The sequence below is a fragment of the Octopus bimaculoides genome, chromosome 2 (genome assembly GCF_001194135.2).
Source record: "Octopus bimaculoides isolate UCB-OBI-ISO-001 chromosome 2, ASM119413v2, whole genome shotgun sequence".
Classification (NCBI taxonomy): Eukaryota; Metazoa; Mollusca; class Cephalopoda; order Octopoda; family Octopodidae; genus Octopus; species Octopus bimaculoides.
In genome coordinates, this window is record NC_068982.1 from 36452930 (window position 1) to 36480807 (window position 27878).

The following is a 27878-nucleotide window of genomic DNA, read 5'->3' on the forward strand; positions in this document are numbered from 1 at the left end:
CCGGCCCTTGTACCGCACCAGCTGGTATCGCCACAGCTTGTCACTCACACGGAGCTGCAAATATGCCGACTTCAAGACGACGATTGTCGCTGCCCCAGTCGACTGTCTCCACACACGTAACGTCTCACCGCAAATGTCCATTGCCTCGCCTCCCGTGTGGCACGATATATGGTCGTTCAGCTCCCTAAAGTCCAGCACCGGTCTGACTTTTCCTTTCGTCGGCTGCACCACCGCCATCAGAGGCAGCATTCCACTCACCACCTCCTCTTTCCACGGGACAAGGACTCCTTCCTTGATCCATCTCTCTACCTCCTCGTCGAAGGCTTTTGAACTGGATGGAAACCAGATATAAACAGAAAATAAATGAAATATTTTAGTTTTGAGTTGAACTTTTCTACTAGTGTCCACCATATGTTTAATACATTACTCAATTGATTTAGCATTTTTATTGTTTTAGTAACTTGATCATAGTGTTGCAAGGAGGCTAAATGAGAGATCCAGTAGTTCACTGTTCTGGAGTTGAAATTTCAAGTTGACTCAGGCCACCTCCTCCACTTATATAACTGATGAAGAAATAAAAATTTAATCAATCTTGTCTGGATTTATGGATTGTATCAAAACAACGAAAATGTATTTATTTATTGTAAATATTGGTATGGCTTATATAGAGAAGAAAGGATAACACCTATGTCCCTTATAGGGCCACCTGAGAAACATGATAAGAATGGGTAGGGTATGAAATTATGATGCACAAGTTGCTGCAGGAGAAAGCCACACATACACCAGAGATCTAGTCTGAATGTTTGCAAAAGACTCTGCTAAAGGTAGTCAAAGCCTAAATAGAGGTGAATGATTTACTTTCCAGGTTAAGAGTACTTTTGATTAGAGATATACAAAAATAATCAGGTATGAAAATAAAATAATTAACACATTCTAATGATGTTCATTTTTCCTTATGCTTTATGGCTACTTTGGTATAAATCAAATGATTCAACTCTCGTAAAACAAAAAAATGTTTATCATTATTTGTTAATAAGTTTCTGTTCTTTAGGTTACAAACATGCATTGTTTTTATTGATTTCACAATGAAAATCAGATTAAACTCCTTGCATATATAAGCTTTTCAACTTACTTTTAAAATTTGCTATAATGGAATACTGAAATCTAACTGAAACTAGTTAAATACTTAATGAAATTCTACTAAAAATCTCTCATTGTTTTATTGTAGTATATTGAATAAATAGCTTTCATCTTCTAATGCTGACAAGAGTTTTTGAGCTCTATTAAAAGGAATTACAGCTGGTTGTCTTTTGTGAAGTATTTATTTCTTTTGTAGCGGTCTCATTTTATGTACTATTACTGACATGTGACATTGCCCAGTTATTTTGTATTAAGATAACAGCAAATGTCATTAAAATGAATGGTATTTTAATTATTTTTGGTATCAATTCTACTGTTTTTCTCAAGCTCTTTTATTAACTGTTTCTTTTATCTTAACTCTTTATAGTTGACCCTTGCATGACTGCTAGCAGTTTCTAAAAATGTTGACACTTTATCATAAAAGTTGACATTTCTCTATTATAGAGAAAAATCAATAACATACACAGCTTTGTAGTTCACATAAGTTGGAACTAATTCAAAAAAAAAAAAAAAAATAACAGTGTATTTTATTTTCATTTATATTTTTGAAGTTTATTAGTTATAAGTAAGACAGCATCAATGATCTTTGTAAGCCATCCCAGAATGTGGTTCCTGTTCAGTTTAGACTTTGATAAGTTGAACTTTGATACATTTAGAAGAAACATGGGTGTCAGGGATTCCAGTTTGAGGGAAATGATTGCATTAATGAAATAACTGAAGGTGTAACAGAGATGAGACACAGCAAGGGTCATAAAAAGAGGAGAAACAGGTGCATCAGGTAGGCTTGGATGGAAGTGGTATGCAGAGTTTTGCTTCAGATCAGAAGCAGAGCCATTGTAATGTACTGGAAATGACAGATAAAAATCTAAGAATCAAAACTTACTTTAAAGTGAAATTTACAATAGACAGCTTCATTGTTTTGGTTGACCATCTTAAATGTATGACTTCCATAACCATTCATTCTGCGAAAGCCATCTGGTGTGCCACGATCAGAGAACAGAAAACATACTTGATGAGTAGTTTCAGGCCGCAGAGTAATGAAGTCCCAAAACATATCTGGATCCTTAAAAAAAAAAAAGAAAATATTTCAGTTTACAAAAATAATTTACCAGAGAGAAAAGTGTTTTATTGAAGGCAACATTTTAATTTTGATGATGTCTAAGCATCAATCTTGATATATTATGAAACTTTGTAAAGTTAGAGAGGGGTATGAATTGGAATTCAGAATGCAAATAACTGGAACAGATACTGCGTAACATCTTGTCAGATGTTCAAAGAGTACCACCAACCCATAGCCCTGGACTAATATTTTATTTATCAATTATTAAAAGAAAGGGCAGAGTTGACTACAGCAAGATTTGAAATTAAAGCTCAGAGACCTTGAACAAATGCTGCAATGTTCTAACACTTCTGGCAGTATGTCTCTTTCTCTTGTTGAAATCAGTGGGTATGAATTTATGATCAACACTTACCTTACAATGTGTTTTTGGGTTTCTTTTCTGTGTGTGTATAAAACTGGGGAACTGAAAAAAATGAAATAAAAATAAAATAATAATAACAATAATACATTATTTACATTTGATGGATATTTGTCCTCATCTTCTTTGTTGTTAACACAGTGTTTCGGCTGATATACCCTCCAGCTTTCATCAGGTGTCTTGGGGGAAATTTTGAACCCGGGTTCTCATTCCTAAGGTATTTTTTGATGTTGTTGTTGTTATTATTATTATTATTATTATTATTATTCAGGTCAGTCAGGGAAGTCAATTACATCATCACCAGTGCTAGGGTGCTACCCTATATTATCAACCCCCAAAGGACAGAAGGCGAAGCTGACCGTAGCAGGATTCAAGCTCAGTATTCAAGGAGTGATAAGGTGTAAGTCAGCCTGGCAGAGCCCTTTCTTGTCAGATTATTTATTGGCTACTGTCAGAAATTGCAGATATGATGATTGAGTAAAATGAAATAGGCCAACTGGAAATGACACTTGCATTGAAAACTTGGCAGACATAGCAGGCTTGACTTGCTGAGCACTTATGATAACAGCATAGAAACAGTATTAGCATACATTTGATTTTATTTCACATCTAACTTAATTCACTTCTATGTTTAGAATGATTGAATAAATAATATAGCCAACGTAGTATAGCTAATTTTAGGCAATAAATTTGGGTGCTCAGTGAGGACTTTGATTTGAAACAGAGTGAGATCATAAATTATGACTCAACAGAGATAATAGATTCATTTTTAAAAAGGGATATTAAAAATGAGCAACACTGAAATTAATAAAATGGTTCTGAAAATCCATAGATATTTTTTAGAAAATTATCTTTACCAAAATTGGATCTCTGATGAAGAATATAGGTGTATTGTTGCCAACAAGATCCCAATTTCCATCTTCAGTGTAAAATTTAACTGCAAATCCTCGGGGATCTCGGGCTGTGTCAGCTGATCCACTTTCACCACCTACAAATTAAGAATAAATAATTTTTATTACAAAGAAATTAAACACTATTTTCTTTTCTATATGCAACCAGAGCTGTGGATCAGTATTTCCTGCAGTGTGGAACTCACAGCAGGGACTCCAAGAAAAATTTTGCTAGGTGGTATGAAGAGGCTGCTTTTCAGCCCCAGCTGGTGGGGCTCTCACATCCTGTCAGAAAATGATAGTATCCCTTCTCGGATCCATAGGCCCTGAACCAATGTACTGATTAAGCTCACCTCTCATAGGTTGTGACAGTGAAGATCAAAAAAGGGCAGACACTGTTTAAAAAAATTAAGATAGTTTCAAACATTTTAAGCCATATGATGAAGGAAGAAGAATTATAAGGACACAAACACTATTTTATCTTCTCATAAAGAAGGGAAGAAATATAACTATTTTGGGGTGCGGAGTGGGGATGCACTAGAATTTGTAAGTTTCAAAGTCATTGCTGTATCAAACAACGGGCCTTTGGGGTTTGACGGGCAACATTTGTTTTCTTAACGAAATACTTTCAAACTTGGGATACTGGTAGAATGTGTCATATAAAACAACTTCTCTTAACCTTCTTAACAAAAAATTGTACATCGCAAGTTATTTTATGTTAAAGTTGTCGTATTTCTGTAATTTCAACCAATCACTGACGTCTATTCAGCTGAATACACTTACTGCTGTTCGGTGTCAAGTGTGTTATTCCCTGTTTAATTATATCATTATTCCCTAGTAAGGGTTTAGGGTTTTAGGGTTAGGGTTCAGGTTTTAGGGTTAGGGTTTTAGGGTTAGAGTTGGGGTTAGGGTTAGGGTTAGGGTTGTAGTTGTTGACAAACAACGGGACTAATTTTATTCAAGGGAAAAGATCCCATGACACCGTTACGGCATTAATTGTTTTCACCTCAATAGACGTCAGTGATTGGTTGAAATTACCGAAATACGACAATTTTTTACATAAAATAACTTTGAATACAAAATTTTTTATGTGTTCTATACCACAAAATATACAAATATTCGAAGTTTGAAAGTGTTTCGGTACCAAAAACACTACAAAAAAATTGTTGCCCGTCAAACCCCAAAGATCCCAAACAACAAAAGAATCATCATTTGTTGTTCTGTTACTGACATCAAACTTTATCTCAACTTTTAATGGCTCGATTGACCTAACTGAAAACTGATAAAAAAGAATTATATAATCTGCTATTGTAAGAACAGCAAAAATTTAAAAGTGTCTTATGTTTCCTTGGTTTGCATTACTTAGTTCAATTCTTCCTATAGGTACAGCATAATCACAGAGCTCTAGGTTTGATTCCCTAATTTATGGGATTTTGGGAAGTTTTATTCAACCATAACCTTTAATTGGCCAAAACTTGTAAATGCACAGTTTCCACTACTAAAACAATGAAACCCAACATTTTATTTTGCCATACTTATAGGAAGAATTGCTTGCATGCATACATTTTTCCATACCTATAGGAAGAATTGCATGCATGTATGTATGTATGTTCTCTCCTATTTTTATTTATTTGAAGTCTTTCTGTGAGGAAGGTGCTGATGTTTAACAAAGATACAAAACTCCATCATTGAAATGCAGATAACAAAAACAATGTCATATTTTGAATTTGGGAAAAGTCTTGCCTAATTTTACTATTTTGCTTATAGGTTATATTTGTAATGTGTGTGTTAGCTGGTTGGTTTCTTTTTCTGCAAACCCTAGTTTTTCAGATTGTCACTTAGGCTTTTACCAACAAAACCAAATGCACCAATTACCATTGGTATAAATGTGGATTTATAACCTGAAGGTTTCGAAGCAGTCATCTATAGTTACCCTCTCTCTCTCTCTCTCTGTTTGGTTTTTTTGCCATTTCATATAAGTAAGGATATAAAAATCAGTGAGACAACTAACTAAAAAAGTGATGCTTTATGACTGAAGCCTCTTGCATTGGCTTAAACACTTCTTTGTCACTCCTGCTATCAGAAAGGCAGTGAACTTGTGATTGGCCCATTGGAAATCTATAATACTATTATTGGTAAGTTATGATTAAATAATATAATGTATACCATAGCTTCATACTTTCCCACATGAACATAGAAGTTTTGAGTTGTGTTTTTCTTTTATGCAAACTGTGTTATTATTACAAATAAATACTCACTACTTATGTTGTTTATATTATTTAAATACATGTAACCATTTATATTTGTAATGTTTTTTTATCATGCTAACAATATCAAAGCTAACTGCATAGATTCATTAAATTTTTCAAGTTTAGAGCAGGAAACAAGATTGAAGATTTTGAGTAATTTAAATTATTTCAATCTAGGTATTATTACATTTATATATTTCACATCTACTATTGATAGTAACAGAGTGTATAATTAGAGAACTCATGAGTATTGCCAGTGGCCATAACCTTTTAGCATTTAAACCAGTCATATCTGGCCCAAATGTTCTGTTTTATGTTCAAACTGACCAGATCTGGCCTCCAAACCTACCCTGCAATGTCAATCTACATCATTAAAATCACAAAGCTAGGAGATAATACATGATTAATTCAACACAATGTAAATAAATAAGCGTTGCATTTGACAGAGTAATCTGTGTGCTAAAGGGTTGAATTTAAAAAGGTTGTATAACAATATTACAATAAAAATTAATATTGAAACATTTTCTTAACTGAAAAATGACAAGATAAAGTCCTGAATAATCATAGCAAAATGACAGCAGAAAATATACTTAGTTTTATTTACCTACTGTTGAAAACCGTATTCCAACTTTTGTTCTTTTACCAATTGTCTGAAAAGGAGCTGCTTTGCAATATTTCCTAATATCATGAGTAGTTTCAAAGTAACCAAAAGCTCCTGCAAAAATAAAAGAAAAACAATTCCATTATATAAATATGTATCTGGTTCACAAATAACTGTTTCTGAAATGGTAGTGAATAAAATGGAAGTAAATGTTTATTGTTTTGTTTTTGATAAAGAAAATCTTGCATATGAAACAGTCTTGGTTAGAATTTTTCTTCTAAATAGTTGTCTCTCACTAAATTTATAATCGACATGAATTTGTGCCCTCTGATTGTCCATCTTCTATTAAAGGGAAGGACACTAGAGCAGAGTCCTTAGGCACCTCCTCCAGAGGATCCTATCAGAAGCAACCCTCATTATACAATCTGGCAGGGCTCCCAAGCATGGCCAACCAAGACTATGGATATTATCCAAATATCTTGATCTTAGCCTGCCACTAGGACAGCTACCAGCAGGTTTGGCTTGAAGAATCCATCTTGTTATTCTTTCCTGCAACATTCTAAAACATACCTATCATACTGGAGCCGCAATCTCACAAGGCAGAGAAGTAGTGTCTCAACCTGGAGAATTTGTGGTAAACTATTGAAATATAATGGTACTATAAGTTCATATTCAACTCTTTTCACTTAAGAGACACGTGAAATTTTATTGATGAAGTCCACAGCCACTGGGCTCTAACTCCTACACAGATTAAAAATATATGCTGATGAAGAATCAAAAGGAATGGGACAACAAGTATGACTTGAAATTAAGTAAATCAATTCCTTAGAATTGAAAACTTTTAGAGAAGAATTAATAAGCAACAAAGATAGCTGCAGACCCATCCAACCCACCAAAACAGGGTGAACTTTAAAGAGATTAAATATAAACACTGGCACTAAACAAAATGGGTTGATGTTAAATGTAGAAAATCTATTTAGCAACAAGGTTTATACAAAATCAGCACACTGCACAAATTGTTCATAATTGTTAGAGCTGTGATGTTGCTAATTGTGGTATATATATATATATATATATATATATAGCATATGGTATAATTATAAACAGGGCAAATTTTAGCCATTTCTCAACCTTAATCAATTTTTGAACCTTATTGGGTTCTCATCAGCAGTTCTACACCATTCTGACAGTCTCCAGAGAAACAAGCAGCCAAACTGTTTATATACTCAATAAATGCAGCAGTTACTCTATGAAGGAGTCCCTAATTTGCATACCAAAAGTGTTTAACACTCTATAAATACTAGTGGCCTGTCAATGGAGATATATATATATATATAAGGATGGGTGGATCTCTGTTGGTTTCAATGATAAGTATTTATTTGTTCAATCAACTGTTTTATAACACACATAGTTAGTGTACATTTTCTAAAAACCAAGATATGTTATTCAGAAATCACATTAGTTCTATTTTAATCTAATTTTATATATTTCTTTATTTTGCCAAAGAGTTTGTTTAATATATATATATAAGAAACTGCACATTTATTGTCAGTTATCAAAATTAGGATAGAATTCCTCCAATTAGTATTCAATAAAAATAAAGAAATAATTGATGAGTATAATGTAAAAACAAAATTAAATGTCTGAGCTTTGATTTGAACCCAGATTCATGAGTTTGGCAGTGCAATCTCTCATTAACCACACAAGACAGTTCAAAAGTTGTTTTCAACACAGCACAGGAAATTTATTAGGCATTTCTCTTAAATTGTTATGATGTATTTGATATGACATAAAATATTTAGACAGTAGCAGAACAACAGTTTGTCAGCCTAAACTTTTACAAAATGTTTCTTTATACAAACAAATTACAATTTCAAATGCTTTGAGGTTAAGATGCTGTGTGCACCCCTTGATAGTGCAGCCATTATGTTGTACCTCTGCACAATGCACATATGCTGCTTAGCTCATTCTGACTAGCAATCAGATTCTACTCTGATAGAAAGGATAATTGAAAGGCTAGTGGTAGGAAAGGAATTCTAACAAAGACAATTGCAACTTTGTAAAAAGTAATTGTAAAACTGGGAAAAAATTGTTTAAATAAATTTATTTAAAGGAAAAGGTTTTGTACGACTATATTTGATTTAGCTTATTGAGTGTGTGTGTGTGTGTGAGAGAGAAAGAGAGAGAGAGAGAGTATTGAGTGTTAAGTTGTTTTATTTGATAAAATTTCAGATAGTGTTGTTTGGAAGGGGTAAAATAACTAATGTTGCAATAGTTGAAAAGCATTGACCAAGTGAATATAGTATGAGATACAAGTTCAAAGTTAATGGTCCTGAGTTCAGATCTACTGTAAACATTTTGTTGTATTTGAACAGCAAACTTAATTCTATAGGCCTTAGTTCTGTGAGCAGATGCCAGAGCTTTTGAAAATGTCACTTGAAATAGACCAATATTCTATCTCTTATTGCCTTGAAAATATAATTACAATAAAATATGTTATAATTGAAATATTATGGGTTTCTTACATACCAGCTCCTTTTGCATGAACAACTCTTTCAGGAATTCTTTCTCTGTTGAAATGTGCCATTTCATCAGTAAACACAAAGTCTTGTAACAAAATTGGACCTCTTGGACCGACAGTCAAAGAAGCAGTTTTGTTCCCAACAGGAGCACCGGTGCCAGTTGTCATTGTTTCACTTCTCTAAAAACAATTGGGATTTATCAAATTCATATTGTTAGTTGGTACAAAAGAAGTTTATGTTTCATTGAGAGAATATTGAATCAAAATATTTACAAAATATTGCAATACTACAACTTAATTAAGTGAAATAAAGATTTTATTTGTTAAATGTAACAAATCACTACTATATCTGATGGCATATAAGACTCACATATTTTCCAAAAGAATTGGCTCAAAAAGTCACCTTGGATCCTTTATGCAAAATAGGGCCTCCTGTAAGCTAATTTTGTCCCTGATGGATATTTTCACTATCATGATTTTTTGTTTTGTGTTCAGTTGTACTGCTAACTTACTTTTTATATATAGTAATCTTTTCTAATATAGCTAAGGTACTTTCATAATGTTTTGTAATGTACTGCTAAATTATTTTAAACATTACATGCTTTAATGCACTAAAAGCTTACTTTCCTGATTATGCGCTACTGAAAATTGGGGTGCTTCTAGTACACCCATGTGTCTTTTATGCCATCAAATACAGTATGTTGCTAATGTTATCTTAGCTTAATATTATTTGCAATAGAATTAGAGAATTGATATAACAAAGAATAAACCAAAAACCAAAAGCAGGAAACAATTCTGAATATTCCAAATTCTAAATACACATGAAAAACTGTAATAATTTGTTAATTTTTAAAGGACTGCCCCACCACCAAAAAACAAAAACAAAATACTAACAACACTGCATGTGATAAATTATCGATATATTATAGTGCTATAAGTTCATATTTAATTCCTTTTATTTAAGGGACATGTCAATATTTTATCACTGAAGTCCACAGTTACTATTCTTTAACTCCTACATCTTACGCAGATTAAAAATATATGCTGATGAAGAATCAGAAGGAATGGAACAAAAAGTAAAATGATTCCCTAAAAGTGAAAACTTTTATAGAAGAATTAATAAGCAACAAAGATAGCTGCAGACCCATCAAAGCAGGGGGGATTTCAAAGAGATGAAGAATAAACACTGGCACTGCAAATGGGTTGATGTTAAGTCAAAATGTAGAAAATCTATTTAGCAACAAGTTTTAGAAATTCAACATAAATTTAATGTTTTCCAAACTGGTTTAAGTTAGTTAACATGCACCTTGTCATTTATCCTAATCTTATGGTAATTAACTGCAAATTCAAATTTTTAAAAATCTGTCCTAATGACTTAAACCCATGTCTTCTTTACCCTATCTCTAGATCATATGCAATATATTTATCTATTTCTTCTCAAGATTTCACAACAGTATTCTCATTGAGCATGCACAAACCATTTGCATTACATATTCATATTGTTTACTAATGCCCCAATAGGCATCCTTTGCCATTTATGTGGCATAATGGGTCATACACTGAAGACGTCAGACAAGTGGAAAGGAGCAGCTGAGGAACATGACTGGAAGTAAAGCGAAAAGTGACATCAGGTGAGGAAGAGGGAAGCTCAAGAGGCTGCTTTTGGACTGAAAGGGTTAGCTAGATTGGATGTGCAACTAGAGTTTCTGCATATTCTAGTTTCTGGCCCATGGTTGGGGTAGTGAGAGTCTCTAAGTTTCATAGCTAGTTCAAGCTGGCAATTAAAGAGTTCTCTTCAAAGTTATCCCCAGAGGCTTAAAGAACCATATCTTCCTGCATACAAGTCAAACTTCACAGACCAAAATTTATAGCCAAGAGAGGTAAGTCAACTTATACACCAAGATGACTTTGGGAGGATCAAACATTCCATGTGAAATGAAGCAAGATTTGGAAAGACACTCTACTCTAGGCACAAGGCCTGAAATATTTGGGAGGGGGCCAGTCAATTAGATCAACCCCAGTATGCAACTGGTACTTAAATATCGCTAAGTATTTTGCCTGGCGTGCTAACGTTTCTGCCAGCTTGCTGCCTTGGAAAGACAGAGATATTGTTTCAAGGTTTCCACATGTTTCTATTATATACATTGACTTGTAAGTTGGAAAAATACAGTAAGAGAATTTTTATCCATCATACTATAATTTATTTGCATTGAAATCTGTCTAGTTTTGATTGATCATGTAATGGATTTTGCCAAATTTAATATTTTCAGCAAGTAATAGAAACTATCTAGTACTTCTAAGGATCCACCTAGGCATTCCAGAAAATCTATTTCCTGTGAGATTTTAGTGTTTATTGCACTTATGTATCTGCCACAAACAAACAATACATTTAAATTATTATATATATTTGAAAACGTTTATTTTGTCTATTAGTAATCAGTCAAGTACTGGAATAAATATTTATAAAAAAAAAAAAACTGAATTTTTATTTCTTCTACATTTTCAGAAATAGGGATAACTGTATATCTTCGAATTAAATCTGTTACAAAAGCTTTGTTGATGAAAGAATAAAAAAAAAATTGCACTGAAGTAGTACAATAAATATTCCACTGCATCACTGGATGTTAAAGTAAGCACATTTCAGAATATTTATCTCATTTTATGACACTGTAATAGCAAAGGGAAGGACACCCAGAAATTATAAAAAATAAAATTAGAAAGCCTATACATCATCTTTTAACCTGCTAAAAATAGCAGCCAAATCTCCTTTGAGACACACTCCATGGTCTTTAAAAAGGAAAGGATACATTAAGCTATGTAGTTCATGAAATATGAAAAGAGACAATATGATCAAGATTGAAATGCCCTTGACCATAATTGCTCAAAAAAGACTCAAGTAATACTGATTCTAAGGACAAGTCCATTCAGTCAATAGCCATGTACCATTTAAAACATGTAATTCAGATGTCAGTCAGATTGAACAAAGATAAGAGATTTAAAAGAGCAGGACTTTTTACTGAGTCATCTGCATAAATTTAGAGATTAACACCTGAAATTATGATTTATTGAGCTACTTTTGAAAGTCTTGAAGCTGATAAAAATTGTTATGAAGGATTTCAAATATCACTTTCATCAGCTGAATGGTATAATACAATCCCAAAGTTCATCATGTCCTTTTCTTGCAATGAAACCCACTGTGCTTTTTACACCAACCTGTTATCTGCTTAATCTTGGCAATAAGTGCTACTACCTTCTTTAGTGATGTCTAGAAAACCACTGAGTGGTATTAGTGGTTGCTGTTTAATTCCAGATCAACCAGACCTATGATCAAAGTCGTTCAAACCATGGCCATCCTGTCTTTTTAATAATATACATTTTATAATGTATTTTCCTTATTTGAGATTGAAAGGTGTTATTTGAGGGAAATTGATAGTAGGGTGCCAGGTTTTTGTGGAGCATTCATTCTACAAGGTCCTGGTTGAATTTGGAGTTCTTGGTGCAGCAAAGAGGAGGGTCATAAATTCAATCATTAAACCTGCACAGAAGGCTGCTAGGTGGCTTTGGATAAAGAGGGCAGACTAGTGATTTGCTATTACTGAGATACAAGCTGGGACTTGAAACATCACTCAGAAACATCGCTGATGATACATCTTGGAGCATTCGTGAGTTCTATCTTGAAACTATAGATTAAGTGGTCATATAGAAGTGCCCTCTTTGGCTTGAGTGTATTTATTTTTTACTGTTTATGTTGCATATATTTGGTGTGGTTGGACAGTTACACTTACAATGTTTGTCTACAATTTCAAGGCAGTGATTATATTAGTGTTAGAGAGCATTCATTTGTGGGGCAACCTAAATTTGGCTTTGCTGGCTGTCCCCTCACTTTTATGGAACCCACACACAAATCATCATCATTGTTTAATGTGTTCTTGTCCATGCTTGAATGGATCAGATGGAATTTGTTGAAGCAAGCTTTATATAGCCAGATGCCCTTCCTGTCACCGTCTCTCACCTATTTCCAAACAAAAAAATTTTCCTCAAAGACAGACATGTTTTTTCATGGAAAACAAGAAATGAATGAGATCTTGTCTGATGGTGATGTTTGTTTACAACTATCACATGATGATGTCAAGACAAAGGTACATACAAACACACATGATGGATTTCTTTCAATTTCTGCCTATGAAATCCATTCAAGGGCTGTAATAGATGGCATTTGCCCATGGTGCTGTGCACTGGGGCTGAGCCAATGACAGCAATTGTGTGGGTTGGAACTTATGACATAAAACTGTGCCCCTCATGTTGACCTTTCATTTAAAGTATTTTGTTTTCATTGTATAAGTAATTTTTGTGTTGTTGGCGACAATACAAAATGTGCTGTTTTGTTTTCTTTATTAAAGAGATTGGAGGCCACAGGAAGTTATGTAGAATTCATGATGGATTTAATGTAATTTATGCACAGTACTGTTTTATTTTGTGTGTTGGCAAAATGTGATGCCAATAAGTATATTTGTGCATTGTTTTTCTTTTTTTACCATGACTTCTATGAGTGTTGTGGTTGTTGTTGTGGTAGATGTTCATTCTCAAGTCCACCTTGACTGAGCAGACCATATTTGAAGTCACCCTAGCCATGACCATCTGTCTTTATCCCAAACACAGAACAACATTGTGTACTTTTATAAGATAGCAGGGTGTGATCTGGTTTCTATTTCTAGCAGATTAAGCAACCACATAGTTTCTTTTGCTGGTCCAATGTATATAATAAATACTAGAATGGTGTTGTAGGTTACTCCTAGTATATTTGACTTTTGTGTATGTAATGTATTCATGTTTTTGAATCTGATAATTGATTGTTTGATATTCTTTGGTGTCACTGATAAGAATAGAGCTGGTGCCTTTTAATTAATTTCCAACCAGGTTTCTAGTAGGTCAATAAAGAGTTGGAGTCATGTATAGGGTAGGTGGGAGGCAGCAAATGTAATGTCATCTATATACAAGGTTGTGTTTATGCTATGCATGTATGTATGTAAAAATTATGGAGATGTTTGTTAGAAAAAATGGGAGAAGGCAGATAACTTCCAGCACTCAAGATCGAAGCTTTCAGCTGAAAGAGGCATGCATGGGTAGGTGATACCAACGATGATGTTTACTAGAATTTTTAAGGGTTTGCATAGGAGAGTCTCTTTTGATTTAATTGGTTTCTGTTAGGTTTCAGAATTTTGATAAATCTGTCTGGTTATATGAATTTTAGAATAAAGTGGTATAAGTGTTGGTGGTATTAATGATATTTCAATTACATATTGATGAACATACACTTTTACACATTTCAGTCATTTGACTGTGGCCATGCTGGAGCACCACCTTTAGTCAAGCAAATTGACCCCAGGACTTATTCTTTGTAAGCCTAGTACTTATTCTATCGGTCTCTTTTGCTGAACCACTAAGTTTTGGGGACATAAACACACCAGCATTGGTTGTCAAGTGATGATTGGGGACAAACACAGATACAAAGACACACACACATAAATATATATACATATATACAATGCATATCCAATTATTAGGCAGCTCTGTTTTTTCGAAATAACAGAGTATTTATTCGTTTAAATCCAGATATTTTTTCACTGAATGATTGCAACATCTGCCTGCGCACACTGTAGTAAAATAAATTGGATCCGCATAGATGTAAACAAATGGCAATCATTTTTATGAAACAGCAACAATTTTACTGTCCTAAATTATTAACATAAAAGTGTTATTATGGGTCAAAAACGTGATTTAACATCAAATGAGAAGTCCACTATCATCTCAGAATGTGGAAAAACAAAAATGACATTGGAAATATCAAAGATCCTGGGAAGAGATCATTGAACTGTGAAGAAATTTGCGGAGTCTTCTGCTGCCCATTTGAGGGCTGATAAGGGTAAATTGAGGGTTGTTTCCAGGCGTACCCTGTCACATATAACGAGGAAAGTTGTGAAGAACACAGGTCTGACTAGTTGAGAAGTGTTTAAAGTGGTGGTGAAGACATTTCGAAATGTACCAGGTGTTGCCTCCTGAAGCAGGTAGCCAAGAACGTAAAACCTGTTACAAGGACTCTTCTGAAGGCTGTTCATAAACAAAATAGAGTCAAATGGGCAGAAGACTACATGAAGATAGATTTTTCAAAAGTCGTCTTTACTGATGAATGCTGTACTACCCTAGACGGACCAGATGGGTGGAGCAAAGGATGGGTTGCAATTAGCAGAAATCGTCCTCATCGTTTGAGACTCCAACAAAGGGGGGGGGGGCAGAGTCATGATTTGGGCTGGCATCATTGGAGACAAGTTGGTTGGTCCTTGGAAAGTTCCAGATGGAATTAAGATGATATCTAATGCCTATGTTGCCTTTTTGGAGGACAATTTTAAGCCATGGTTGAAAAAGCAGAAAGTTTCATTAAAGAGAACGCTGGTATTCATGCAAGATAATGCACCCTCCCATGCAGCTAATAAATCTCTGGAATACCTACAGCAATTAGGCTTCTCTGGATAACGTTTAATGAAGTAGCCAGCATGTTCACCCGACTTAAACCCAATTGAAAATCTATGGAGTGTTCTGAAGAGGAAGATATATCAAGATGGACGGCAGTTTTCAATGAAAGATGCACTCTAGGAAGCTATTGTGGATGCTGCTGACAGTATTACACCAGATGAAATAGTTACCTTGACAGATTCAATGGATAAATGCATCAGGGATGTTCTCTCATGTGGAGGATCATACATCCATCATTAAGAACTTTATGACATCATATTTCTTGTATTATTTCCATTCAAACATATTATTATGTTCATTATAAAGTCTGTTATGATTATGTTTGCTGTTAAAAATTAATTGTTGCATTAAATAAATGTTTGTTTTTGCATAATCAGAATTTTTATTAGATCTACCTAATAATTTAGGATGGTAAAAATGATGCCTTTAACAAAAATAGCTGTTGTTTCTTTACATATGGGGGGATCAGATTTATTTTGGTACAGTACATGCAGATGGGTGTTATCATGCAGCAGAAAAATACTCTGTTATTGCGAAAAAACTGAGCTGCCTAATAATTTGACATACAGTGTATATACATGACAGGCTTCTTTCAGTTTCTGTCTACCAAATCCTCTCACAAGGCTTTGGTTGGCCTGAAGCTATAGTAGAAGACACTTGCCCAAGGTGCCACACAGTGGGACTGAACCCAGAACCATGTGGTTGGGAAGCAAGCTTTTTACCACACAGCCATGCCTGCGCCTGGTTCATATTGAATTAATCCATAAAAATTTTATGGTAACAAAATATAGTAAAATCAGTACAAAAAAATAAAAAAATGAATTGTAAAAGGTAAAATTCTGTGACTTTGTTTCAGTCTTAGAGGGAAGTTAATGACTCAAATTTGATTGTAAGTTAGAGACACCATATTTATGTCATAAGTGTCCTTGACATAGTATGCAAGTTCTACATTCTCCTTTATTAATCTGAAACCTTGTTTACAATCTTCATATCTATTGAATGCAATTGTTCAAAGATAATGCAACTATTAATTCAAGAGCTTGAATAGAGTTCAAGAGTGACAACTAAACTGATAAAGAACTGGCACAGTATGAACAAATAATATGACAATAAAATCTGAAACCTAAAAGTGACTGATTTAAAAACGAAATTTAAGTCACATTTTCTTTTGCAGCTTTAATGAAATTAAAATTAATTACTATCTTAATGATTTGCAATAGAACATGTAACTTTTTCTCAATGTACTGAACAATATGTTAAGTAGAGAAATTGAGAGAAGATTAAAAAGTAATGGATTTAATCTGATTTCAGACAAATGTATAAATCTTATTATTTACACAAAATCTGATTTATCTATTATCATGTTTTATATAAACGGTTACAGGAGAAAATCACTGACAGCAATTTGCTGAAGGCAATTTACTAGCCAATGATCCACCTACAAGCAATTAACCAATTAACATATTCACCTGTGGTAAATTATTCACTAATATTATTTCAATAAAGGTTATAAGTAGTAAATACTTATTACCCAAAATATTTATTTAAAAAAATACGAAAACATTGATAAAAATTTGAAAGGATTTCTAAAATGAGATGTTATAAGCTAAGCCTCTTAAATTTGGAACAATGGACTCATTAGGTTCATAGTTCACAATAACCCTTTTCATTGTTTCAGCACAACCATGATATTTTTGTCACTTTAAGGAGGTTCTTACTTATCAATGAATTGCATGTCGGTCAAATGTTGTCAGTAAACAGTGAGTTGCCAATGTAGTGAAAGTGTATGGCTTGGTGGTTGGTATATTCAGCTTACAATTGTTAAGTCATGAGTTTGATTCCCAGAGATATGTTGTGTCCTTGAGCAAAACACCTTATTTTACATTGCTCCAGTCCACTTACATGGCAAAAACAAGTTGTACTTGTAATTCAAAGGGTCAGCTTTGTCACATTCTGTATCACACTGAATTTCCCTGACAACTTCATTAAGAGTATGTATGTCATGTCCATGGAGTGATCAGCCACTTGTATATTAATTTCATGGGCAGGCTGATCGATTGATTAGATCAACTGGAATCCTCATCACCATAACCAACAGAGTGCTAGTGGCCAATGTAAGTAGACCTTATTTAGCAGATAAACTAAGGTTTCTATAAGAAGAGTGTGGTAATTCACTTTAAGCATTGTGATATAAGAAAGCAATAAGAAATAGAGTGAAGAGCTTCTTACAATGTAAAAAGAGAATTAATAATTTGCTAATTTCTTACATATTCTGGGTGAATTAGCTTTCTACAGAGAAAAAGCAGTTAACAAATTATAAAACCAGAGAATGCCATATGTAAGAAGCACTGCATTACTTCTACATAGTTTTCTTTAGATTTCTGGGTCATTATTATTTAGACTTTATTGAGACATCAGATTCTTCTAGATTTATTCTCAGCCAGTAGTTCTTATTATAAGGCAGAGTCCATTATATGATTTCCACCAAATTGTAGACCCTATATCTATATTTTACAGACAACCTCCCCATCATCATCATCATTATCGTTTAATGTCCATTTTCCATGCTGGCATGGGTTGGACGGTTTGACTGAAGTCTGGAGAGCCAGTGGCTGCACCAGGCTCCAATCTGATCTGGCAATGTTTCTACAGCTGGATGCCCTTCTTAATACCAACCACTCCGAGAGTGTAATGGGTGCTTTCTACGTGCCACCGGCACAGGAGCCAGTCAGGCAGGCCTGGCATCGATCCCGTTTGGATGGTGCTTTTTACGTGCCACCGGCATGGGACCCAGTCAGGGGACACTAGCATCAACCACGTTTGGATGATGTATTTTATGTGCCACCGGAATGGGAGCCAGTTAGGGAACACTGGCCACAGCTGCGATTTTGATTTTACTTGACTCAACAGGTCTTCTCAAGCATACCATATTGCCTAACGCATCAAGGGTACTCTTAAATGAGCTGGCCATGTAACACTGACATCGGTCAAGGCTGTGATCTCACTTTAGTTGCAGGGTCTTCTCAATCACAGCATATCTCCAAAGGTCTTGGTCTCCTGTCATTGCCTCTGTGAGGCTCAATGTTCGAAGGTCATGCTTCAATATCTCATCCCATGTCTTCTTGGGTCTGCCTCTTCCACAGGTTCCTTCCACAGTTAGGGAGTGGCACTTCCTCACACAGCTGTCCTCATCCATATGTAACACATGACCATACCAGCGCAGTGGTTTCTCTTGCAAACCACATTTGATGCTTCTTATGTCCAACTTTTCTCTCAGGGCACTTACACTTTGTTGTGTATGCACACTAACATTACACATCCAGCTGACCATACTAGCTTCATTTCTTTCAAGCCCACACTTGTCCTCAACAGTGATGCCCCATGTTTCACTGCCGTGTAGCATGGCAGTTCACACACATATGTCATAGTCTACTTTTCATCCTAAGCGTCAGGCCCATCCTAATTCTAAAATGACATTAAATGAAATAATGCTTTAGAGAGAGAGTTTATTTGTATAAAAAAACCATGACAACATGACATTTGTTTTATAAAATAAATTTTTATTAAATTTTATTAAAAAACACATAATCTTGAAGAAGCCCAGACATTTTCTGTGGAACTCACATAAAGAAACTCTGCTTTAACCCTTTAGTATTCAGATACCTTGTCAGATATAATGCTTATATATTCATATTGTTTTGAATTAATTATTATCTTGTGACTTTGAGATATCAATTATGTGATTGTTTATTTTTAGAATGACATTGTAGGACAGATGTGAGAGGCCAGACTTGGTCAGTTTAAACATAAAACAGGTCGAATATTTTGGCTAGATAGGACCTGTTTAAATGATAAATGATATATCTTATTACTGTAACTACAACTTCACATTATTGTTATTTGCATCCTTGGGTACATCCATAGAAGATACAATAGACACTGGAGGCATAGTGGCTATGAAGTTATGATGTAAGACAACTTTCTAATGATCATAGTTCAAATATTTTACAATATCCAATAATATGTTGTGAACTTGAGCAAAGAACACCATAACTGTCTTTGTCTCAATTTACTTGGCTGATCAAGGTGGGGGAACAGTACTACACCTACTTTACAGTTGGATGGATAGCAACACTAAGGATATTCATCAAAGTTAGCATAACAGAACCCAACTATGTAAGCATGGAAAAATGGATACATAACAGTAAAAAATAAACAAACCAATAATACCATCTACTTACAATATTTTATTTAGAATATTTAAGATGTGTTATCTTTTATCCTTTACTTGTTTCAGTCATTAGACTGCAGCATGCAGAGGTAATGCCTTGAAGAATTTTAGCCAAATGAATTGACCCCAGTATTTTTCCTTTTTAAGTTTGGTACTTATTCTCTCAATCTCTTTTGCCAAACTAAGTTATGGGAATGTAAACACACCAACACTAGTAGTCAAGTAGTGGTGGGGGACAGACACACACACAACTGGCTTCATTCAGTGTTTGTCTACCAAATCCACTCACGAGGCTTTGGCTAGCCCAAGGCTATAGAAGAAGACACTTGTCCAAGGTGCCATGTAATGGACTGAACCTGGAACTATGTGGCTGCAAAGCAAACTTCTTACCACACAGCTACACCTGCACCTATATATATCACTTTATTTTATTGCACCTGGAAAGATGAAAGGAAAAGTTGACCTTGGCAACAATTGAACTCATAAAGATATGAAACAAATACTACAAGGCAGTTTCTCCAATGCCCAAATGATTCTTCCGATCTACTACCATCATTTAACTCATTAAATAACTCATTCTAATTTTTGCACAAGGCCAGCAAATCTGAGGTGTTGGGGGAGTCAATTACATCAGCCCCAGTACTTGACCTACTTATTTTATTGACCTCAAAACAATGAAAAATTAAGTCAATCAGTGGAATTTGAACTCAGAATGTAAATATATGGAAAGAATGCCACTAAGCATTCTGTCTAATGTGCTGACAATTTTGCCAGCTTACCACCTTATTTAAGATTATTATTTCCTAATATTTAGACATGAAAAATGTCTTTTATGTATACATCTGCACACTTTTGATTGATTTGATCACTAACCTTTCTTAGGAATCTTATTCCTGGATGTTTACATTTTATCAGATTGAATTCTACTATGCTCTCACCCCTACATATATGCACGAGTAGCCAAGTGGATCAGTACATTGCTATCCTTAGTTTAAAAACAGAGTCTCCTATTACATATCCAGCTTGCTACAATGACACCTGAAGACAACTGAAAACCAAATCTCTCAAAACATTGCTGATGTAAATATTGTAAAAATTGTTTTACATCTTTAAAGATGAGATTACTAGTCCAAAAAATGTATAGTGGAGAGTATTGAACAAAGAAATATAAAATACTGAACTAGATATAGTAAAACATTTAGTTTAACATGTTACTTTTATTGTTTGCATACAATTACATCTCAGTGGGATTACAGTGATTCCATTTACTAAAGACAAAGCAATGATAAAAGAGATTTTCTCATATACTAGCTGCTAGCCATCAATCATCTAAACTACTTATGTTCTGGAAAAATAAGCACTACTCTTTGAAAAAAATGTGGTGAAATATGCTCCTCAAATGATAATTTGGTATCAATTGTTATCAACACATATGGCAAGTAAAATATTCTTGCTGAAAGTGAAATTAGAAAGCAAGCAACATGGTCCTTTATGAAATAGCAGACATAAAATTTTGCTATAACCTTCGCTAAATAATAGTTGTTTGACATAAATCCACAAATCCACAACATGTAGATACTGAACAAGAGCATGTCAAATGACTTAATCACTCAGCAAGCATCTTAGACAAGTTCAATTACTGGTAGCTGTTCTATTTTCTCAGTTTTTGAGTTACAGTAAGATTTTAAACTCACACTACATAAAGTGACCTAAGCAAATATTGTAAACTATTTATTTCATTGCTGTATTGATTCTGTTAACACATCGTCCCAAGGGATTTACATAAAACTGGATGAGGAAGAAGGAAAAAGATAAGAACGAGATCTATACACAGTATACAAATACATGAGTACATGGATGATAAAGTCTTCCTGATATGATGGGCTCCAACTAGAGCCCATCATGAAGTTACACAAAACAAATCTAAACTCCCCCTGACCATTAATGGTTAGTACCTTCTTCCAAATGTTTTCCAACTGATTGGTATTTTCTTAGATTCATTCATTCAAGCCATTTTTGCCACAGTCACCCACCTTCATGGCAGGAGAACACCTCTCCCTCCAGCCTCATCTTCCTTTCGAAGGGAAAATTGGAAAAGTCAATAAGGGTTTGACCAAAGAAGAAAGTGCCTGTTCCAGTTCTTTCAGCCTTGCCCATCACACAGCTTCTTTCACTATAGTCATCTTAACCCTTTTGATACTAACCCACTTGAAACCGTCTCTGGCTCTGTAGTACAAATGTCTTGTTTTCAAAAATTCTGAATTAAAATCTTCCACCAAACCTTAGTCACAATTTATGTTCCTAACACTAGCTTAATGATAACTAAGTTATTCTATTGAATTCTTTGTTATATTTAAAATTAATTGAAAGAAACACAGAGCATCTCAAAATATATATGGTAATGAAAGGGTTAAAGAGGAAAATTGCCTGCTGTCCTATTGAAGGAGGACAGCAGAGTAATTTTCACACTGACTTTGGCTGACAGCTGGATTTGTCCATCATGTGACAACAGCTGTTTGACATAATTCCACAAGCCAGTCGTGTTCGGACACTGAACACGTGTGTACAGAAAGCTTCTCTTGCTCTCTGTGCATCTTGGACAAATTTCTAACATTGACTTTTGGGTAGGTGTTATTCAATTAAATCTACCCCAGTACTCGAATGGTACTTTATTTAATCAATCCTGGTAGAGTGAAAGGCAAAACTGACCTTGGGAGCATTTGATCTTAAGAGTGTAAATAGCCAGAACAAACCCAAGATGGCATTTTGTTTGATGTTTTACCAATTTTGCCAATCTACCACCTTTTAATAACAATTCTTTCTATTAAAGGCACAAGGCCAGAAATTTAGGAGGAAGGGACAAGTCAATTACATTAACCCCAGTGCACAACCGGTGCTTATTTCATTGACCCTGAAAGGATAAAAGGTAAAGTTAACCTCAGCAGAATTTGAACTCAGAAAATAAAGACAGACAAAATCAAGCATTTTGTCCAGCATGCTAACAATTCTGCCAACTTGCCATATAACTTTTAATAATAACAATTACAACAACACTACAACTATTTCTAATTTAAGTGCAAGGCCAGCAATTTTTGAGGGGAAAGGATGCAATCAATTACATCCCTCCCCGTCCTTAACTGGTACTTTATGATATTGATCCAGGAGGAGGGAGAATGTAAAACAAAGTTCACTACAGTGGGGTTTGAACCCTGAGAATAAAGAGCCAGAACAAATACAAGGGTGGGCTGAAAAGTTCCTAAGCTGACTATAAAAGAGTGATGCTATAGCTGTGAAATCTTGCATGCATTAATTTCAATCTTTCTTATTAATAACTTCATTGTTTTTTTTCCAGGTAAACTGACATCTCACTGTTCAAAGAAGACTTAAAAAGTAACTTGCAGTGACTTCTCTTGAAAATGAACAAAATTTGGCATCATTGTGTTATCAAGTACCTGCAGAAAAAAGGTTTAACCTCCAAAGACATGACTGCTATAATAGGAAATGATGCTCCAGCTTTATAAACAGTGTAAAAGTGGGCAACTGAATTTAGGGGAAAGGGATTGGAGAGTTTTAAAGATCACCCAAGGTCTGGACATCCTGCAACTGTCATCACTAAGGAAAACATCAATCATGTTCACTGCATGCTGATGGGTGACAGGCAATTGCCTATAAATCAAATAACCAATGCTATTAGTATATCCCATGAGAGAGTTGAGAATATTTTGCACAATGAACTTGGCATAAAGAAGGTTTCTGTTTGGTGGGTGCCACATCTTCTAACACCTGTTTAAAAACACTCCAGGCTGATCACATCATGGGAAAAATCTGATATTGTTTGAAGCAGATCCAGCTAGTTTCTTTAGACGTTTCCTAACCCAGGATGAGAACTAGCTTCATCACTTTGAGCCAGAGACAAAGAGACAATCCAGGCAGTGGAAACAACCCTGCTCATTTACTTCAAAGAAGACCAAGATCATTTCATCAGCAGAGAAGGTGATGGTCTTAGCTTTTTGGCATGCAAAAGGCACTGTATCAATTGACTATGTTCAAAAGGGCTACACAATCAATGGAGAGTACTATGCTAGCTTGCTAAGGCAGTTATGAATGGTTATCAAGATCAAACACCCAGGAAAACTGATGAAAAAGGTCTTGTTTCATCAGGACAATGCTCCAGCACACAAATCCTTGGTTTCGATGGCTGCTGTACATGACTGTGGCTTTGAATTGGTTGATCACCCTCCCTATTGTTCCCCATCTGACTTTCATTTGTTGCCCAACATGAAAAACCACATGGCTGGGAACCAGTATCGTAGTGATGATGACTTCATATCTACTGTTGATGACTTTTTTTGAACATACGGTATGAAAGCTTCTTCACCAATGGGATCCAAGCACAGCAACACTGACAGAAAAAATGTGTGGACTGCCAGGAGGACTATGTTGAAAAATAAACCTCATTTGGCCACATTCCATGAGAGTATCTGGATTAACATTTATTCCAATGTTTTAACAATTTTGTGTGCTTCCTGTAATAATAATAGTAATAATAATAATCATGCTTTCTAAAACTTAGTGGGGAGGGACAATTGATTACATAAACTCCAGTATTCAACTGGTACTTATTTCATCGACCCCAAAAGGATGATAAAGTTGACCTTGGAATTTGAACTCAGGACATAAAGACGGATGAAATGCCACTAAACATTTTGTCCAACATGCCAACTGTTCTGCCACCTCATTGCCTTCTTAATAATAACGGGTTCAAATTGTGACACAAGGTCAGCAAATTCAAGGGAGGCGGTAAGTCATTGACGTTGACCCCAGTGCTCCACTGGTACCTATTTTATCAATCCTGAAAGGGCAAAAGGCAAAACTGATCTTGGTAGAATTTGAACTCAGAATGTAATGGACAGATGAAATACCATTAAGCATTTTACCCGGTGTGCTAACAACTCTGGCAGCTTCTCGCCTTCCTGATAACAATAATCCATTCTTCTAAAGGCACAAGGCCTGAAATTTTGGAATAGGGGACTAGTTGATCATATTGACCTCAGTGCTCAACTGGTATTTATTTCATTGACCCCAAAGGGATGAAAGACCAAGTTGGCTTTGATGCAATAGTAATAGTAATGGTTTCAAATTTTGCCACAAGGGCAGTAATTTTGGGGGAGAGGATGAGTCGATTACATTGACGACAGTGTTCAACTGGTACTTATTTTATCGACCCCTGAAAGGATGAAAGAAAAAGTCAACCTTGGTGGAATTTGAACTCAGAACGTAGCGATGGGCAAAATACAAGGCAAACAATATTTTGTGAGGAGGGTGTTAGTCAATACAAACAACCCAAAGTTTAACTGGAACTTTATTTTACTGACCCCCAGAGGCAAAGTTGACCCCAGCAGGATTTGAACCCAGAACATAAAGTGGAGTCAGTAGAAATATCGTAGAAATATTCTAAGGTCATTTTGTCTGACATTCTAACGATTCTGCCAGCCCACTGTTCTGGTTAGTTATCTGAAGGTTTCGTATAAATGCTATAGGGAGACGAATCAATTAGATTGACCGCAGTACTTGACTGGTACTTTATTTTATCGAACTCGTAAGATATCTTCTGCCCTGCTCAAAAGTATGTTTTGGCAATATTTCAAGAGTGAGCTTTGTTTAGAAAAACCAATAATAGCATTAAAAAAATAAATAAAAAATGCAAAACGACATTTGATAATTATGAATGAGCCATGACTATAAAAAGCTTAAGGACTGCCCTTAACCTAAAGTGGTCGCGAATTGAAATATTAAATTATGAATAAAGTACGTGTTGATTACTATAGTTTATTATATATTTTAAGTCTCCTTTATGTTAAATAAAAGCCAGAATAATTTTGCATTGACGTTAACTCTTTCATGGCGGAAAGGTATTGAGATTATTAAGACAACGCTTACGACAACATTGAATATGAACGATCATGCGTTGCCGTTATAACGCATACAATGACCACTTAGGGAGACAGGAGCTAACAAGAGAGCCTTCACGCGGTCCTCTGACTGTGTTAAGAATGGCAGCCAAACCTTCCTCAAATTGCATTCACCTCTCTATTTAACAGTGTAGCTTTTATATACAAAAACACGAGATGGTCACAAATGAAACACCTTTCTTTGATCAAAAGCCTACCACAAAGCGACTGAATAAACAAGACGGTCATGCAACTGAATAAACAAACAACAACGGAGATAGAAAGGTTAATATATAGATCCGCACCCGGTGGAAAAATTGAAAAAAAATAGTGTAGTAGTTGAAGTGCAGGAGGCGTAACATTTGTCCTAATTTGGTTCGCTATATAAAAACAAATGAATATTATATACACCTGTGAAGAGACATCGTTGATAAAACTTCAAAATGCTTTACAAAATATATTTACCGGATGATCTTCCTTGTACCGCTTAAGTTGGTCACTAACTTTGTCTCGGTTGGCCATGATTGAAAGTTCGATGAACGCTTGTTTGTTATGGGACAGAAGCTGCTGACTGAAGCTTACCACTTCGCAGATAGTAAATAAAAAGGTTACAGGAGATCAGGGGACGTAACTAGAACACTGATAACGTTGACGTTCTAAAATATATTCAACACGGTGTCAGGAAAAAAAAAAGAATAAAAAAATTTAAAAAATAAATAAATGATAAATAACTATATATCTACTTAAAGATATTCCAGATAGATTTCTTAAAAATATGTTCTGTTTAGACAAACATAGAAAGTCTTTACTAAAAGAAAAATAAATAGACCTGGCTGCCAAGTTGTCAAAACAATATTTTGAGAATTGACTTCTGTAAGCAAAGAGAAGTTGTTTCCCTTGGATTGTTTCGAAACCAAATTTTTCCGACCGTTTTATTTTACAATTGAATTATAACCTCAGTTACTGCCCCAAACACACGCGCACAAATGTGCGCGCGTGGAATTGCATGTATGCATGCGTATGCGTGCGATGTGTGTGAATAAAATATAATTTTCCTTCATGTTCATACTCCCAAATAAGAAAGTCAATTATTGGGTTTTGTTAATTTGGGGTTTGACTATTCTATTTTTCATGCTAGAATTAAAGAAAATAATATTGTAAGCCCTCTACAATTGGTGGGTTTCAGTGACATTAACAGAACATGTTAAATTGTTATATAGATTCTGAAGGCAAGTGTATAGATTCAGCGTTGCATTTTTTAACACAAAGCAAAATGAATTGCGAAGATAGGGCACAAAACATAATTTACTCCCCTAACTACTATGCCATTATATATTATTATAATTGAAATCTATTAAAGACCATATGGAAATCAGTAGCTTAATTCACATGAAGCAAAAATGTTTTTGAGGTACAACATCCAGCTGTTAGTTGATAACATTTTTCTATATATCTGCAAGTAGATACCGATTAGAAATTGTTTGCATTAAAAACAGCATATGGAAGTAGATAAAATATAAACCTAGACTATGGATATTATCCAATCATCTTGCTCATGGTCTACCCATAGTCTCCTGCCTGTTGATTCAGCTTGAAGAATTTGTCTCAGTTGATTATGCTTGGGGATCCAGCTGGAAACTTTAACCCTTTAGCATTTAAACCGGCCATATCTGGACAAAAGTATTCTACCTGTTTTATGTTCAAACTGGCCAGATCTGGTCTCTCACACCAACCCTACAATATCATTTTAAAAATTAACAGCTACCTCATCAAAATCTCATAGCTATAAGATAATGCATGATTAGTTCAAAACAATGTGAATGAAAAAGCATTAATTTTGGCAGAATAATGCGAATACTAAAGGGTTAAAGATTGTTGTTTCTGATAGGACCCTGTGGAAGAAATGCATGAAGATTTTACACCTATGGCCATCCCAAGAATAGTATGCAGTGAAAATGGATTAATAGCTATAAGCCTAGAGAAGAAAGGGAATAAACTTCAAGTAGATAGTATATGTTCCATATTATTTACCATACTTAAGGCAGTGAACTGGCAGAATCGTTAGTACAGCAGGCAAAATACTTAGTGGAATTTCGTCCATCCTTATATTGTGAGTTCAAATTTCAGTAGGGTTGGCTTTGCCTTTCATTCTTTCAGGGTTGAAAAATGAGCACTGGAGTTGATGTAATTGACTTAGCCCTCTGAAAATGCTGGCCCTGTGCCAAAATTTGAAACCATTATTTACCATACTTATAAATACATGCTCTCTGTGGCAGTGAAAGCACA

General features: G+C 34.8%; 1 protein-coding gene across 1 annotated transcript in view; it reads right to left on the bottom strand.

Annotated features, from left to right (window-relative positions):
• Positions 1-26239, bottom strand: part of LOC106878775 (catalase) — a 49062-nt gene extending 22823 nt beyond the window's left edge. Inside the window, exons 1-6 of the mRNA XM_014928104.2 lie at positions 26058-26239; positions 8888-9059; positions 6362-6472; positions 3476-3606; positions 2613-2663; positions 2024-2203 (exon numbers count right to left, since the gene is read on the bottom strand). Coding sequence (XP_014783590.1) covers positions 2024-2203; positions 2613-2663; positions 3476-3606; positions 6362-6472; positions 8888-9059; positions 26058-26114 — 702 coding nt within the window. The 5' untranslated portion in view covers positions 26115-26239. The remainder of the gene's footprint in view (positions 1-2023; positions 2204-2612; positions 2664-3475; positions 3607-6361; positions 6473-8887; positions 9060-26057) is intronic.
• Between the last annotated feature and the right edge of the window lie 1639 nt (positions 26240-27878).